This window comes from Pangasianodon hypophthalmus, chromosome 13, assembly GCF_027358585.1.
Source record: "Pangasianodon hypophthalmus isolate fPanHyp1 chromosome 13, fPanHyp1.pri, whole genome shotgun sequence".
Taxonomy (NCBI): domain Eukaryota; kingdom Metazoa; phylum Chordata; class Actinopteri; order Siluriformes; family Pangasiidae; genus Pangasianodon; species Pangasianodon hypophthalmus.
The window spans coordinates 9,420,764-9,437,320 of record NC_069722.1 but is presented as its reverse complement, the minus strand read 5'-3'; the positions used below and the strand labels follow the sequence as shown (position 1 = coordinate 9,437,320).

General features: G+C 38.6%; 2 protein-coding genes across 2 annotated transcripts; one reads left to right on the top strand and one right to left on the bottom strand.

The window, feature by feature from the left end:
• The first annotated feature begins 872 nt into the window (after positions 1 to 872).
• LOC113528600 (uncharacterized) lies at positions 873 to 7,880 on the top strand. Its single transcript, XM_034310057.2, has 7 exons — positions 873 to 1,046; positions 2,540 to 2,651; positions 2,766 to 2,966; positions 4,644 to 4,783; positions 4,870 to 5,136; positions 5,467 to 5,612; positions 5,697 to 7,880. Exons 1-7 carry the CDS (start codon positions 1,042 to 1,044, stop codon positions 6,119 to 6,121), a joined length of 1,296 nt encoding a protein of 431 aa, XP_034165948.1. The 5' UTR covers positions 873 to 1,041; the 3' UTR covers positions 6,122 to 7,880.
• Positions 7,881 to 8,733: 853 nt separating this feature from the next.
• On the bottom strand, positions 8,734 to 15,797 carry si:dkey-110g7.8 (GTPase IMAP family member 8). Its single transcript, XM_026916102.3, has 4 exons — positions 15,351 to 15,797; positions 12,322 to 13,035; positions 10,766 to 11,347; positions 8,734 to 9,520 (listed from the first exon to the last, which is right to left on the bottom strand). The coding sequence occupies exons 1-4, from the start codon at positions 15,379 to 15,381 to the stop codon at positions 9,468 to 9,470; spliced, it is 1,380 nt and encodes a 459-aa protein (XP_026771903.3). The 5' UTR covers positions 15,382 to 15,797; the 3' UTR covers positions 8,734 to 9,467.
• Between the last annotated feature and the right edge of the window lie 760 nt (positions 15,798 to 16,557).

The following is a 16,557-nucleotide window of genomic DNA, read 5'->3' as shown; positions in this document are numbered from 1 at the left end:
TTTTAGCCATTATAATCATAATTAAGAATTTAGTCTAACTTTAGGCTGGGACAGTTTCTGACATTTTACCTAACTTCTTATTTTTATTTTTATTATGGAACTAAATTTGAGTGTGAATAATTCATATTTTTACAATATAGGTGTAAAGAGTTGGTTGTATTAATTTATGTGCATGTGCATGTAAATAATTTGATGTACATTTGAATGAATTACAGAATAAAAGAAAAACATTTGCATTTAACTTTTGATTGAATTATCATCGAATAAATCTGACAAGGTATTTCTTTTATCCAGGAACCCATACGATTCAGTTTTATTTTTAATTTTTTTTAAATTACATTTATATAGAGTAAAAATGAATAAACAGAAGATAGCGTCATGGCTGTAGTAACACGGTCTGACCACAAGAGGGCGGGGTTGTATTATATAATTACAACTCATGCCCCGCTCCCTCAGCTGCCAGATGAGTGAGAAAGGGCAAAGGTTAAATAATGCAGAAATATATTACTCAGTCATGTTTTTTTATTTTATTGTTTATAAATAACTATTTATAAGTATCATTTCAACTTACAGCATTTCTACATTGCTTAACTTTTGTCCTTTCTCACTCATCAATCTCAACAGTTGAAGAATTAAAAAAAAAAAAAAAAAAAATCTTTAATCTTTAATCTTTAATTCTAATCTTTAACTGTCCAGTTTCAGGGTATTAAACTCTTTATAAAACAATTAGAAATCTGGACTTATTTTAATGTTCCAGTTCATCTAGCGCTGGATAAATTCTTCACATACAGTAGATAAATTAAATATTTAAAGTATATCGCGAAAGTGTCAACAATTTAGGCGAGATTGTAAGAGAGTACCATGCATCTCTGCGCATGCGCGTGGACTTTTCACAGAGTCAGCGATTTTCGTTACACCGGTAACTCTTCTGTGTGCTGCTGGGAGGAATGGCCGTGTGAATGTTTTGAGCTTTAGCTAAAAACAGCAAACTCGACCCGAGGATAACAGCAGTTAACACTAGCGCCCTATATACACAGCAAGATGGTGTAAGTATACTTTATTATTTATTGTATTATTTTGTCTTGTTTTGTGGTTTAAAAGTTTGAAAAGTAATTTAGGTGATTAATCTTATCTAGCCGAGTAGTAGGCCTGGTTAGCTAGCAGTCTCGCTAGCTGGGTATATTTCCTCGGTTTGCTCCCAAATAATTCATTAATTTCTTAATATTAAGTGCTTCTATGTTATAATTCTGTCTGATATATTTATCAGGACTCGGTGCATACGAATATATTTATGAATCATTTCTTAAAGTAGGATTTATAACGTCACCAGGTTAGCAAGCTAGCTCAGTTAGCTGGGTTTGGAGCCTCGTTTCGGTTCTGAATCAGTTCCTCTTCATGTGACTTTATGGATAGTTAACGCTATTAATTATGTTTCACATGGCTTTCCGTGTTCCCTCTTGTAGCTTTGGTAGACTTTATGGCGTGGAGAGGGGGGGAAACTTTGAATGAGTTTTCCGAGACAGTGTTATGATGCAATCTGCGCAGTTTGTGTTGTCGGCTTCATGGCCGCCATCGCCACAGTACCGAAAGTACACAAACCCGAGGACCAGCATGATTCCAGTGGCCACCTGGCTAGACCTTTCATTACCGTAAAGCCCCCCTTTGCCTCTTGAAAGCAACAACCTGTATCTGTGTGGAAACAGAAGGTGGTGTGAACACAGGCTGTGTTTGAAATGCTTTACACAGCACACAGCTCTGTGAACGCCATACACTTTTCCCCATACACCAAAGATATGCCAAGATGACATGTGTACTCTGGCCAATTTCCAAATATACAGCCAGAGATGTCTTCATGATCTACTCCATCCCCCAACACTGTGGAGGACACATTGTGCAAGACTAAAGCATGAAATTCAGGACACAAACTGCATTGCTTTTCATTATTTACATGCAAAGAGCATGCTACACTGAAAAGCAAAACCTTCGTGTTCTCCTTATGTCACACTCTGTAATAATAATAATAATAATAAATTAAGTTTTGTTTATGAAGAATCAAATGCTGACCTTGTGTTTCATTGCAAATCACTTTCATCAATGTGTTGGAATCCTGCAACACTGAAACGCAATCACTGTCCACTCACAGCCCTAAGCCGTACTCATGGGTGTGATTTCTAATCGAAGAGCCTGAAAGCGTCAGTTCCCAGGATGCTTTGCTGTTCATATCAATGAAAGCCTGTTAATTGTTTCTTCATTTTACTACATTGTTTGAACCCTTAATCATTGTGCTTTTCAAAATTACTACTAAAACTAAAAGTAATGTTAGAATAATGCAGTGAAGGTTTGGCTTTTCAGTGTGGCATGTTTCCTGCATGTCACATCTGAAAAGCAATACAATTTGCATATTATAGCTCACATTTTTTTCCACAAGCGTAATTACTTTTACAGTCAGAGTGATGGAAAGCTGTAAATGTTTGACTGATGGTAGTATACAGTGGTGTTTGTAGTTGTGTGGTTGAAATCTTGTGTGTATCCTTCACAGGCTGGAACGCCAAAACCCTGCCTCGGGCAAACTTAAACCTCGAATGTCAAATAAGGAGCGTTTTCACTGCGTCAGTCCAGAGATTAACCTCTCATTGTACGCGGCATTAAAAGTAAGTCTTGCTTTTAGAAAATGAGTTGTTGTTGTAGTAGTACAGACTGACAGCTTGACTGATCAAGAGCTGGAATGTTGGAGTTATGTAACTAATGATGGTTGTCTTCATTAGGACTGGCTTCCATGTAATCATGAATATCACATCTGTGACTACAAGACCATAAGGCAGACTCAGGACCATATAGATTTTTCTGCCACTCTAAGAATGACTATCTCTACCGTTGAAGAAGTACAACAGTGGGTGAAAGACTCGACCATCACCTGGAGGATTGATCGAACCAGACCACCTAAGGGACAAAGAGTTATTTTTAAGGTGTGTTTGCCCTTCGTTGTAATGCTAGGTGGATTGCTGGGCCATAAAACCCTCTTGATTTGTATTGCAATAAGGTTTTCCATGATAGCAATGATAAGCTGAGGGTATTCAATTTCAATAAACTATAGTTTCTATTTTGCTGTCTAACTGCCTGAAATAGCCAAGTGGTGCAAGCTGATTACGCAGCATGTAGGGTTGGCATGAAGCCAGCGCAACAGCCAATCAGACTGCATGCTGACTTCACACCCACTTAAGGGAATCACTTCTAAACAACAACAGTAGCAAGCTACGGAAAGATGGCTAGTAGTGAGAGGCCTGAGAGCCATAGTGAAGACTAAGGTGGGTCATCTGCCCTTGATGACGTTGTTCCAGAGAAAGGCCAGAAGTGCATTTAAGCCCAAAATGCAGAATATGTTGCTGGCCATTTTGCCAGCAGCATATTGAAATATTGAAAAATACATAATTAATTTGTCCTGTATTTTCATACACATCGTTCCATGCATACGCTGAGTCTTCACAGTAACAAGATTAACATAATAGTGAATACACTAAAAGTAGTTTCACACAAATGAGCAAAGAAGCTCAGAATTTCTCTCAGAATCAGTATTATGGGGGAGAGAATGACAGACACACTGTGCCTGTGATTGCACATTGTCGTTCTCCTAGTTATGAGACTCAGTCGCATGGTTCTTAAAGTTCTTCCAACGCAGGTTCAACCATGAGAGTGTTGAAGTAAGTCTAAATGTGAGAAGGAATATGGTCCCAAATGTAAATATGATTTACTGCTAGAAAAAATTAGCCATAACATAATTAGGCTTTTAGGGACACTATCAAGCTAGCTAACATTATATTATATTGTATGTAATATTATATTGTGTAAACCAGTACCCGGGTTTGCTAAAAGTCATCAGGCCAAGTCTTATATTAGGCTACATAACTGGGCCTGATCAGTTCAGTGGAAAGTAACGTAATCATGGTGATAATATTCCATCCATTCACAGAAGTTTAAGACTAAAGGTTAAGATTTTTTATGTATTTATTTTTTAAGTCAGAAATATATTAATTTAAAAAAAAAAAAGTCAAAATAAATAATTCTCAGTCTGTCCAGTATATTGTAAGTGTTTTACTTAAAAACAAAACAGGGTCAATCTATCCTTCTTCTATTCAGTAATCTATACAGTGTCAAATCATTGTTCTTCTGTGAGTCTAGATGTCGGTGAAATAGTTCTAAAATAAATCCATAGAAGCAGGAAAATGGCATAAAAGTAATATTTTAAATAGTTTTTAAAATATCATTTTAAACAGTAATAAACATTTGGTTTATTCAGTCTGCATTATTTAGAAGGCTATTCTTTAAAAACTGTGTCAGTGTTATGAAATACTGTTTTGTGGTAATTAGCGAGATCGATCGATATAGAAAAGTTTATCGTGGTAACATTTTTGGCCATATTGCCCAGCTTTAGCTAGGAGCATATGTGGTAAGTGCGTGTTGTATCTGCAGACTGTTCAGAATAATGTGGAATTTCCACAGTAGGTAATGTAATGTGTTCTGATTAGAAAAGATGATTGGGACGGCCCATTTGTTAAAGATGACCTTGTAATAGTCACAGGGATTTTTTTTAACGTCTCTGAGATGTAACGATATCTTACTATTGATATTACATATGTGTTACCCAGGTGGACTATAGATGCCACCACAACACAAAACCAAGGAACACCATGGAACCATCTGGGAGAAGGACCAAAAACACAAACTGCCCTGCAAAGATGAGCATAACTCTCCATCGCCCACAGGGCAGCAATGGAAGGCAGTGTCGGTACGTATTCCAGTGTTAAACCCCCAAATCACACTGTTGCTGCTGTACACTATGAAGAATTAATTTTTTATGTCATGTCTGTTCAGGAGCACAGATCCTCACATGCCAGCTTTCCCGACACTCGTACACATCACCAATGAGCACAATCATAACTTGCACGTACCGGATGCATTGAGGTACAAAGACGTTGGACCAGAAGCCATACAAAAGTTAAAGAAGCTGTTTGAAGCAGGTCATTCGCCATCCACAGCTCTGGACGTTTTAAAATACGACCTCCAGCTCGAGCTTGGAGAGGATTATGCGTATGCATCAGCAGACCGATCCATCTGCCCTGACATTCAGTTTTGCTACAGGTAAATGTTTTGAACTGGTAACAACTTGCATCTTCCAACTAACATTGTGTGTAAAGCAACAAAAACAAATTATAAAATCTTTTTATTTATAGATTACATTTAAGAATGTTGGCTTGTTTATGACTGTGGGCAGTAATTCATTAAGGTCTGTGAATGCAGGGAGTTGCTTATGCCATTTGCTGCTTTACTGTTAGTTCACATACTAGTCAGTCCACAACTTAAATGTTACTAATTGTTCAATTTACAGTCTAGCTAAGTCTATTAGTCTATTACATCTTTGGTAAATGGAGATTATTAACTATTATAAGTGTTAATGTTACCTTTTTACAGGCTGTACCACCAAGTTTCTAAGTCTCTCAGAGAAGCCAGTCCATCCTCTTCCATTCTCCCCACCCAAGATACAACCACAACCTGGGTAGCAGCTGATCCGACTGGACAGACATGCATCATGGAGCACGAGATTGTCACCACAGAAGGTCAGATATTTAAGCAAGTATAAAAGGACTGTTATTGTCTAAATGTTTTGTTGAGTCTGTTAATCAAGGTAGTTTCATTTTCAGTTTCAGAGGAGGACAATCCCACAGACAAGCTGAAGTCGTGCTTATCTGATCTGTGTGACATTATTGAGAAACAGCCGAGTGTGTGGTCTGCAACACAGGACTTTATCAAGGGAATTGAACGGGTCCAGCACAACCCTGTCAAGCTAGCGTCAGCCATGCACGCCTTTGGTCGCTACAGCTGTCTCCTAATGAAGAAAAGGGCTAAAACTATGCGAAGGGGTTCTCAGTGTGCTGGACTTGCCATTACTGCCCAGCCTACAGCAGTGACCAGGAGGAAGCCCAAGCTTGGTGGAAGGCGACGGCTGACGGTGGGCAGACAGAGCAAGACTACTTCAGGGCCGGACCATGAGTACAGTCAGCCAGAAAAAAGACAGAGATGCTCAGGGCCTCATGGTTTTTCACACGGCATGGCAAAAACCAAATAACAAAATAGCTTTAATAAATTAGTTTTAGTATAGCAGTTGTGGCCCATCACCCCTTTGCCTGAGAGGAGATAGACATGAGCTTGAGTGCTATTTCATATGGGTGTATTTTGTTCAATGTATATAATTTTTTACAGACATATAAAATGGGCTTGCTGTCTGATTCATTTTACAAACCTCACCTATCACCACGCCTCCAGTTATGCCCACAATTCCTAAAATCTGCACTTATATTTTTGTATATCATGATTCTTTGAGATGTAACAGAATGGCACAACTCTCACTGTCTACTCTAACAGCTAACTTCACATTTATGTTACACTATAGATTGCTTGATAACTCCTGCATATATAAAGATAGAAATTTGACTTTGCTCTGTAAAAGAAATTTTCATTCCAACATACAGGCTACTGCTGTTTCAATGAAATTAGCTTCAGTACAAGCTTTCTTCTTGCATTCTACAACAAGATTCCACAAGCTTCACCTTTTCTCAGAGTGTGACAGAGTGACACTTGCACTGAAGTTGACTTTGTAGAGAAACTAATTAAATGTGGCCCGAATTGATGCTAACAGCTTTGGATAATGATGCAAGCGTGTGCACATTCGGTGAATGTAATGTATGCTGTAAATGAATTCTATAAGATGATAAAGTTTAAGAGGAATGAATCTTTGTTAAATACATCAGTGCTCTTCAAACTGAGTTAGTATCTCTGTTTGGAAGTGTGTATCCTTCAGTGCCCTTAAATAAGTGCATTATGAAAATGCTGTTGTGAAAAAGAGCCAACAGGTTTTGTTAAATGAGGAGTTAAAAAAGTCTCTTTTTTGTTTGTGGCTCATTTTTTTAAAACAATTAATTATTGTACTTTTTGAAAAAGCTTGAATTGAATTCTCCATTTCTAGGCTGATGCGTAGTGATGTTCTGTTGCTGCAAAACATGTTTGATATCTTCAAAAGTTTACTCTTGCTTGGACCCATGGTTATCTATGCTAAATTATACAAGCTTGTGTATAATGAATTTTGTTTGTTTACATGAGTGGATAATAGTGAGTTATCAAAATTTTAATTTGTGTAAACACGTTAATATATGATTGCCCGCTCATGATAGATATCAAGTTTAACTAAGCATGATCTGTTTGGTAGATTCAGATTCTGTAACAAGTGCCTAAAGACATTGTGCTTACATTGTGGTTTACTTGGTAACCCCAGTAAACACTAGAATATAAGCTTCCAATATAGTGGAAACTTTTTGCTTGCAGAGTTTAAACACACACATTCCCACCCACCACATATCCTACTGGCTAGCTGCAATTACAGCTCATTTTGAATTCTTGACCTGCTTTTAAATGAGTCACATTACAGTGCAGGATTAACTGAAAGGTTACTGTAGAAGTCATATTCAGTCATTCATAAAATAACGGAAATTTTGTTCCCACATTAGTTTCCTCTGACAAAGTTTTCATACCCACCCCAAATTTTCAACTCCAACACCTGTGTCTGTTTAGGAGGTGTTGTACAGTATAACACAAACTGTGCACAACTCTACAGTCACTCCCCATACCCAAACTGTATTCAAAATAATCACAATTCAGAATAAATACTGATTGGTGGGTAAGGAATAAAACACAACTGGGCATGCTATTATAGAAAAATACACAACGACGAGGTAGTGTGATTTTTCAAGAAAAATTCTGAAGTGTCTAATTCCTGTATAGTAGCCACTGCAATGGCCCAAACATTAAAACTGCTTGCTTTTTTTCCCATAGACAGCTCACTGGTCTTCATGTTGGTTTATCCTTTTTTATAACAAATGCAGTCTTCACAGGCAAAACACAGGGCTCAAACCAAGAGTAGACATTCAGAACTATTAAATGTATAAACAATCAATCTAACAGGGCATACCTGGGCAACAAGAAACATCTGTCAGTCACATGTTCCAATATTTTTGATCACTAGATAAATGGGTGGGTTCAAACAATAGGTGCCATTTTCTAATTTGTTTAACACAAAGATGTAGATCTAGATGTAAATATCAGGAGCTGAAAGCTGATATATTCATCTTTTGATCACAAACTCAAATGTCTTCGGTCTATAGCAAAAACAAAAGCGTTGGCCTTGCCATTCCAATACTTTTGGAGGGGACTGTATGTCAGCAATTTCCAATGATTACAATTGATTATTAATTAATGAATGATGTCATACTTTTTTATTCATATATATTTAACCTTTAATGTTGTTGAATGTCTGTAAAAGAAGTTCCTGTTATCATTTGCAGCTGTCTTTTCCTCAGCAGACTCTCTTTTTTTCTTACTCTTAAAGTTGATATGATAAAAAATGCAGCTTGAAAGCTCCCTGAAGTTAAAGCTTTACCCCTGTCTGTCACAAAGCGCAGATACTGGAGAGTAATGTATTAGAATGATTAATATAAACCTTGCAGTTGGAGCTGCTGTCAGAGCTGCTGTTATAGTAAATTATTCAAAACCTTCTGCTCAATCAGAATGTTGCAGCCAGCAGTGTTGTGGTATAAGCAGCTTTATCTTAGCTACAGATGCACTATTGATAATGTACTACAACAAATGACCGGAATAAAAATATGAAACATACAATTTGGGCCCTTTTTAAAACTTGAACTTTATTACTTTCAAAATAGTACGTGCAAAATATGCAGTAGCAAAATGTTATTAGGTTTGACACATAAATATAAGTGCTGTATTTTGGGCTGGATAACTGCCGAACTAAGACTAACACTGATGATCGCTGGGAGGCACACAATGCCCTGATACTGATTATTGTGCTACTATATATTCAGTTTCTGAGCCGAGCTGTCACAGTAGCAATATGTTCACCAACATATGCTTTACCACTATTTTTGATAATAATGACACTTTCGATTGAAATTACAAACAGTGCAATACTTCACAAAATTCATTTTGAAACTTTTCTATTAATAGAGCATATACTGTAAGACAATGATAATGATGCAGCATTTTGTCAGTAAACTGCCAAAACATGCACCTTGTTTCATGATTATATACACTTAAGATACAGAAAAATAAAGCACTATATATAAGTAACAATGACAGTATTATTATTATTATAAAAAAAAGGTTCATGTGGATGTACCTCACCCATCCTAATTCAAGTATCTTCATAAACTGTTACGACAATTTTATTGACCCTGTCTTTAAATTCACATAGTTTTGTACTTTTCTGAGTAATTGCAGCAGTTGTTATGCTAACCATATTCTTAATGCAAAATAACTCTAACCTGAATATGAAAGTAAACTCTTTATCAGGTAATCACTGAAAAGTGTATAAATTTGTGTTTCAACAGGGCTGTTCATTTGGTTTCTCACTGCAGAGTGCATTTCTCACATGACGCTTCATCATCCTGTTCTTCATACACTGCAAAATAGGAAGAAAAAGCAGTATATAGCTCTACAGTATATAGCTGTATGCAAACAAATCAAACCTTATGCAGTAGGAATGCACCAAAAGTTAATAATCGATAGTGAATTAAAACATAGGTTAAAATACTGGCACTGTTTCTACTATTCTCCTGCTATTTAATGACCTTCAGCCAAAAAATGGTTATAAATAATTTGTCAAACGCTGTTTCTCAATAACAAGAACGCTCCTGCCAGGCTATTTTGTAAAAAATAAACACGCTGAAAGGGCTAGCAAACTATGACACAGGTCACAAACTTTTACAAATAAGTAGCCACTGTTACAAAGCGCTGAGACTGGAGACTCCTTCCATAAATGTTACATAAACGTATCCTCACAGAAAATCAGTTGAATAACAGCATATTTTAAACCTGTTTATTAACAGTATTCGAGTTAATAATGTGGAGCAACTGCCATACAAATCCTTGTGTTAGATATAGAAATGAATGAGCGCATTAATATAATCCTGTGATTTGTCTTGCAGCCTGAACTACTTTCAGAGCTGCTGTTATTGAAAATTAATCAACACCTCTTTAAATCATCATATCATCTTTGTTCTTATTATTAATTTTTATTCTTTTTTTGGTGTTGTGTTTTTTCTATTTTCTTGTCTTTTCCTTCTTTCTATTTGTTTGTCTTTCCTTTCTGTTTTTTTCTGGTCACTGGAGGTTGATGGGGGACGTCAGTAAATGAGGGGGTGGAGGATGCACACACACACACACACACACACACACACACAATTCACAAATGTCTAGAATGTAACACACATTATTTGTAATATATCACAGATTATACCAAACATCAGGTGTTACATAAACCTGTAACTCATTCAAATGTGGCGACCCCCAAAAATGGGAGGGTGGTGGTGAAGCCAAAAAAAATACGCCCTTGGATTATTTATAATAATAATAATAATAATAATAAAATTAAACAATTAAAAAAAAAGAAAGTTACTCAACACCTTTTGAGCACTGCGGTATAAATTTTTCTAAGTAATTGCTTTTCCTAATGAAATCTTACATTGGGCAGTGGAAGATGATATGCAAAAGCCAAATTTAACTAAGAGTAATTAATATTTTTTTTCCATTAGACACTAGCCATTTCGGTGCATTACTACTTTATTGAGTATTATGCAGTATCTATCTACTAAACACTCATTTGCAATATGAAAATTATATTATTCAAGAAGTCAAAAGTACTCACATTTGACAGGTAAGAATGGCTGTTCTTCATTCTGTGCCACCATTTCTTCCACTTTAAGTAGAAGCTCACCAACCTGTTCTTGACCTCTCTTTGCATTGGTGCTATCCAGCACATGGTAGTAGTTCAGGCAGTGCTCCAACAGACTCAACAATTGCCCACCATCCCTTTGGAGCTGCTCCTCGATCGGCGTGCAGCCCAGCCAGTCACCACAAGAGAACAGTACCATGGTGTGGAGAGAGGCATCCTCGCCAAACATCTCCAGGTGACTCTCAAGGGCTCGTCTCTTCCTGGAAGTGAGGGTTGAAATGACGGGAATGACCAGTAGGAGAGCGTGTGGGCCAGGGTGAAGTAGCCCTGCCCCTCGTTTGATTTCCTTTCTGACGTGACGAGGCGTGCAATGGACAGAAAACCAGTCCCAGCCTGGTGTGTCCACTATTGTCACACGGCGCCCATAAACATGGGCCTGACGGCGCAAGGAGACTTCAGTATGACACCCTGATTCAAACTTGCGTCCACCCAAGATCACGTTTCCTGCTGAACTTTTGCCTGAACCTTGCCATCCCACTAATAACATGCGCAACTCTGAGATCAAGAGATTAGAGAGACAAATAGAGAGAAATCGAGGAAAATAAAAAACACAAAACAGACAAATACAAGTGTTAGCAGGACAGTGTGAGACAGGATGAATTATATGAATCAAAAAGGGTTTCTTAAAAGTTCCTCAGAGTTAAAGGTTTTAGTTACCTAAGGGAACTTTACATGGAACCCTCTCTGAAAGAGAAACTGTTGTAGAATTCTGTTTAAACTGTAAACCACACTGCAACAAGAGCTTAGCCTTTCATTTAAAAGGCTAGTAAAATTTCACCTTCAAACTTTGGCCACACTTCTTATCTTGTTAGCAATATTAGCCCCATAGCCTTAGTACAAAAGTTAAGCAGAAAGCACTCCTGAGTGGCACAACAGAAATATCAGGAGATTGCAAGTTAGAATCCCGACGACATCTATCACTAGGAGGCAAGGGAATTGGCATAATCTCCTGTCAATCACAGTGATACTAGCCAACCGTGGGCATCTGTGGGCTCATGTATGTGGAAGGGGGGAGATAATGCTTTCCTCTGAGTGTGTTATGCTGCCTTGTGATGCAGCATGAGCAGCAGTTCAAAAAAATGCACTAGGCTGACTTCATGTTTCTCTGAGGAAGCTGTTGAGTGAGAGGGGAGAGCTGGGTGGCAGGGGAGAATTGGCAGGTGAACAAATTGGGGAAAAATAAGACAGCTCCGTGTTAACAGCACACAACAATTCACAGGTCAAACTTCACCTAGATAAAGTTGGCGGAAAGCAAAAGGAAGAAATGCCTGCCTTTCACATCCCCTTCGGTGAATTAACTTTTATGCTGGATGAATTTTTTCATCTTTGGCCCGAGTGCTGCTTTAGCTGAAAAAAGTGTAAAGTGTAGTTTTTAGGTGGCTCCTGTATTGCCAGAGCAAGGGGTCAGAAATCATAAATATTACAGCTTAACCATAGACATAAAACAGAGAACTGTGAGAAGAACTCACCTCGTGGTGGTGATCTAAACATCGGTGATGTCATCTCTGTATCACCTGTGATCATTCGCTCTCCCACTTCTCCTTGCAACATCCATTCGCTTGAAGGTGTCTCAATCCTCTCATCCATTGCAAAGAAGGATCCCTCATTCTCCTTCACCATCTCTTCCAACTTTTGCAGAAGCTCATTAACCTGTGTGCTGTTGTCAGTGCAGGTGTTGTCCAGAGCATGGTATCGGTTCCCACATCTCTCCACGAGTCTCTGAAGTGCCTTTCCACCTTCTGTGATAAACTCTTCTACGCCATTGCCCCAGAGCCTGTCTGCCTTGGTGAACAATACTATAGAGAATTTCCACACATCTGTCCCGGCTGCCTCCACACGATCCACCATGCCATTCCTGTGGTGCTCAGTGAACGGCTCTCCGATTGGGACCACCAGCAGCACGGCATGGATGCCTGGATAACACAGGTGCCTGATATGGGCCATTGTGGAGTTCTGGCTGTCCAGCTTTTCTCCTGCTGCATCTCCATTATCCATGTTCCATCCAGGAGTGTCAACCACTAGAAGGAGCCTGCTGCCAAATGTCGTTGTGCAGAGAACAGGCTCTTCTGTGTGCGGTCTGGCCTGTAGATCCTCTTGGCCAGTAATGGTGATGCAAGATGAGGTCTTGCCAGAGCCACGATACCCCAGCAAAAGGATATGCCTCTTTGGCAAACAGGGTGACTCTACAGAGAGCAATGGAAAAGGAAACAACAAAGGGAGCAAAGTTCAGTAATGTAAGTGAATGGAAAGCAGAAACCAAACCACATGTGGCAGGTTTTATTCAAAGCAAGTGAGATAGAATACAATCCAAGGGGACAACCGTATAAAGACACAGAGATGGCAGAAATGGCATTATATTATCTAGTATACCAATTAGCTATATCATCCATCAAGCTAAAAGCTGCCATAATTTCCCAAAGAAATCTCCACAGAAAAAATATGCAGTCTAACAATATTCAAGTGGTCTTGCAAGAGGTGGTTGTTCTGGAATCTATCATAAGGAAATGTCAAAAGAAAACAAAGCCGATTAATTTGATTCCATGATCAAGGAAAGTGTCTGATTTTAGACTTATTCAAGGTTTATGCTTCATCAAAAGAACACTACATTGCCAAAAGAATGTGGACAACTGACCAGTCACACGCTTATGTGCTTGTTATAGGTTTAGTCCCCCTTTGCTGTTATAATAATCTGCACTCTTCTGGGAAGGCTCTCCACTAGATTTTGGAGCATGACTGTGGGGATTTGTGCCCATTCAGCCACATGAGCATTAGTGAGGTCAGGCACCGATGTCGGATGAGAAGGCCTGGCATGCAGTTTGCGTTCCAGTTCGTCCCAAAGGGGTTCAGTGGAGTTGAGGTCAGGGCTCTGTGAATACCACTCGAGTTCTTCCACTCCAACCTTGATAAAACATATTTTTATGGACCTCTATTTGTGCTCAGGGGCATTATCATGCTGGAACAAGTTTGGGCCCCTTAGTTCCAGTAAATGGGAATTCTTAATTCTACAGCATACAAAGACATTCTAGACAATTGTGTGCTTGTGGTAACAGTTTGGAGAAGGCCCCCGTATGAGTGTAATGGTCAGGTGTTCACATACTTTTGTCCATATTTCCATACTTCAAAAATCTAAGCATTCATGGTTTTTCCAAATAGCAGATGGTTCTTAGCTGTCCATCAGATAAGGGGTGGGGTAGTAAAAAGAGAAAGTAGTAACAGGTGAAAGTGCACATTTTATTGTTGTGCGTTCACACTAAATGCTGGCACACTGACTGATACCAGGATCTTTCAGAAGACAACATAAAAGCACACTATATCGCAAAAAAATCACTTCCATTGATTTCGATGCTTTTACAGCTTGTGCCAATGCAGGCTGATGTGTAATATTATGCTCTGTCATCTCTTACAGTAATGTGATCTCAGTGACTTTGACCGTGGCATGGTTGTTGGTGCCTGAAGGGCTGGTTTGAGTATTTTAGAAACTTCTGTTCTCCTGGTAATTTCACACACAGCATTCTCTAAAGTTTACACAGAAGAGCTCAGGAACATTGCCTGGCCTTTTTCCAATCTTCTAGTACCCAGTTTTGATGATTCTGTATATACTATAGCCTCAGATTCCTTGTTCTTGGCTGGCAGGAGTGGAACCCAATGTGGTCTTCTGCTGTTATAGCCCATTTGCCTCAAGGTTCGGCTTGTTATGTGTTCTGACATGCTTTTCTGCTCACAACAGCTGTAAAGAGTGGTTATTTACTTAACGTAGCCTTCCTGCCATCTCAAACCAGTTGGAGCATTCTCCTCTGAGCTCTCTCAAGGCACTGAGATCACATTTTTTCCTATTCCCATGTATGATGTGAACATTAAGCTGAATGAAGCTCTTGACCTGTATCTGCGTAATTTTATCCATTGTGCTGTTGCCACATCATTGGCTGATAAGCATGAATGAGCAGATGTAAATAGTGTTCCTATTAAAGTGGCAGGTAAATGTATCTCTGATATTTGGATGAATGTGTGTAGCATAGACTACAGTACTCAGTTCAACTAAGTAAATTCTCTGCACATGATTAATCAGTGCTGTACAGTTCAGTCTCAATACAAGACCTTGGATTTTTTGCCCAAGAGTGAATAATGAAAGGATATCAAACCTGCTGATACATTTTTAAAAAAACATTTGAACAGATTATAACTACAGTCTCAGAAGAAGGTTTTTCAAGGGTTCTTTAAATGGTTAATGATTCTAGCTTTCTAAATGTGTTCTACTCAGAACCTTTTGTGAAATAGAAACCCTCTGTTATCAGGTTCCCCCAGTGGGACACAGCAAAGAACCCTTTTGAATGCTAGAGCCCCAGTGATCGCAAAAACAGTACACCTCCTCTGAGACACAGCATGCAAAGGTACAACCCCCAAAGGTAGAGGAAGTGCACATAGGCAGTGCCAGGTGTGTGTGTGTGTGTGTCAGTCATGCGCACATATTGAGGAGGGTAATGTTTATGTAGCCACTTACCAGGATTCGAGCTGAAGGGAACCGTAGCCATCTTGTGCTGAGCTGCAGTTCCTCTGTGTCCCCCCTCCTACCCCTTTCTGTCTCCCTTCGTGTTCTCGTCTTCCTCTTCAGCAGTATCCCCGCCCCACATTTCTGTAGAACCTGCTCTGTGGAGAAAATCACATGCTATTTATCAGATAAATAAAGGGACAGAGTGATCATAATACAGTGTGAGGACTCAGTAACAGACAGCTGTGTGCCACATGAGCTCCAGTAAATCAACTGCTGCAGTGACTTGTTCTCGAATATAACTAATCAGGCTATATAACTAAATGTCGTTCAGATGCGCGGGACATAATCGACTAATCGAAACTTCGATGAATCGATCAAGTTGGGCGTATTTGAAAGACGCGCGCGCTGCGTGCGTGTGTGTTTGCGTGTGTGTGCATGTGCGTAGGCGTGTGCGCGCGCGCGTGTGTGTGTGAGTGTGTGTGTGAGTGTGGCCGTCATCATTGTCAGCACTTTACAAAACAAAGTTATTTATATACCAATGTTTATTCATGTGTAACATGAAAGGAATGCATAAACAGAGCCACATCCGGTAAAAAATAAATAAAATAAAATAAATAAATAAATAAATAAATAATAATTAAAAAAAAAAAAAAAAAAAAAACAATGTCTGCTTGGTCCATTTTTTAAAATAGCAAAGATTGCTTTGCTTTTTTTTTTTTTTTTTTTTTTTTTTTCCCATAATCTAAGTCATTATGGAAATGAAAAAAGACAGTGTTTTGAGTGTTAGGCTTAATATTTATATTTGCAATTATACCACAGTGCTGTTGAATTAGAAGGTGTGTACTGATTTTCTATAATGACAGCTCTTACTGTAGTTCCAGCTCTAATTCAAATCACGGGTTTATATTTATGTGCTCATTCTAACACAATTTTGTTTCTATAGTAACAACTAATCTATAAGACAGATGACGCATAATCTGAGGCTATTAATAGATGGATTAAAAAACATAACGAGAAAAGTATAATTGTTGATATGGTGAAGCTTTCTGTTAGGAGACATTTATTTAACAGGAATGGAAGGAGTCTCCACTGTCAGTACTTTGGAAGGGTCAGTAAGTTCCACAGGAGAATCTTCAGGACAGAAGAGTTTGTGTTTTGTAGTTTCTCAATAACATGACAAGCTGAGATTTTTTTTTTTTTTTTTTTTGAATAGGTG

Coding starts and splice junctions, on each gene's coding strand:
- si:dkey-110g7.8 (XM_026916102.3), bottom strand. CDS start 15,381: ATGGCTACGGTTCCCTTCAGCTCGAATCCTG. Junction 11,348..12,321: donor GTTTAGATCACCACCACGAG/GTGAGTTCTTCT, acceptor TCTTGATCTCAG/AGTTGCGCATGTTATTAGTG. Junction 9,521..10,765: donor GCCATTCTTACCTGTCAAAT/GTGAGTACTTTT, acceptor CCTATTTTGCAG/TGTATGAAGAACAGGATGAT.
- LOC113528600 (XM_034310057.2), top strand. Junction 2,967..4,643: donor GACAAAGAGTTATTTTTAAG/GTGTGTTTGCCC, acceptor TGTGTTACCCAG/GTGGACTATAGATGCCACCA. Junction 5,137..5,466: donor GACATTCAGTTTTGCTACAG/GTAAATGTTTTG, acceptor ACCTTTTTACAG/GCTGTACCACCAAGTTTCTA.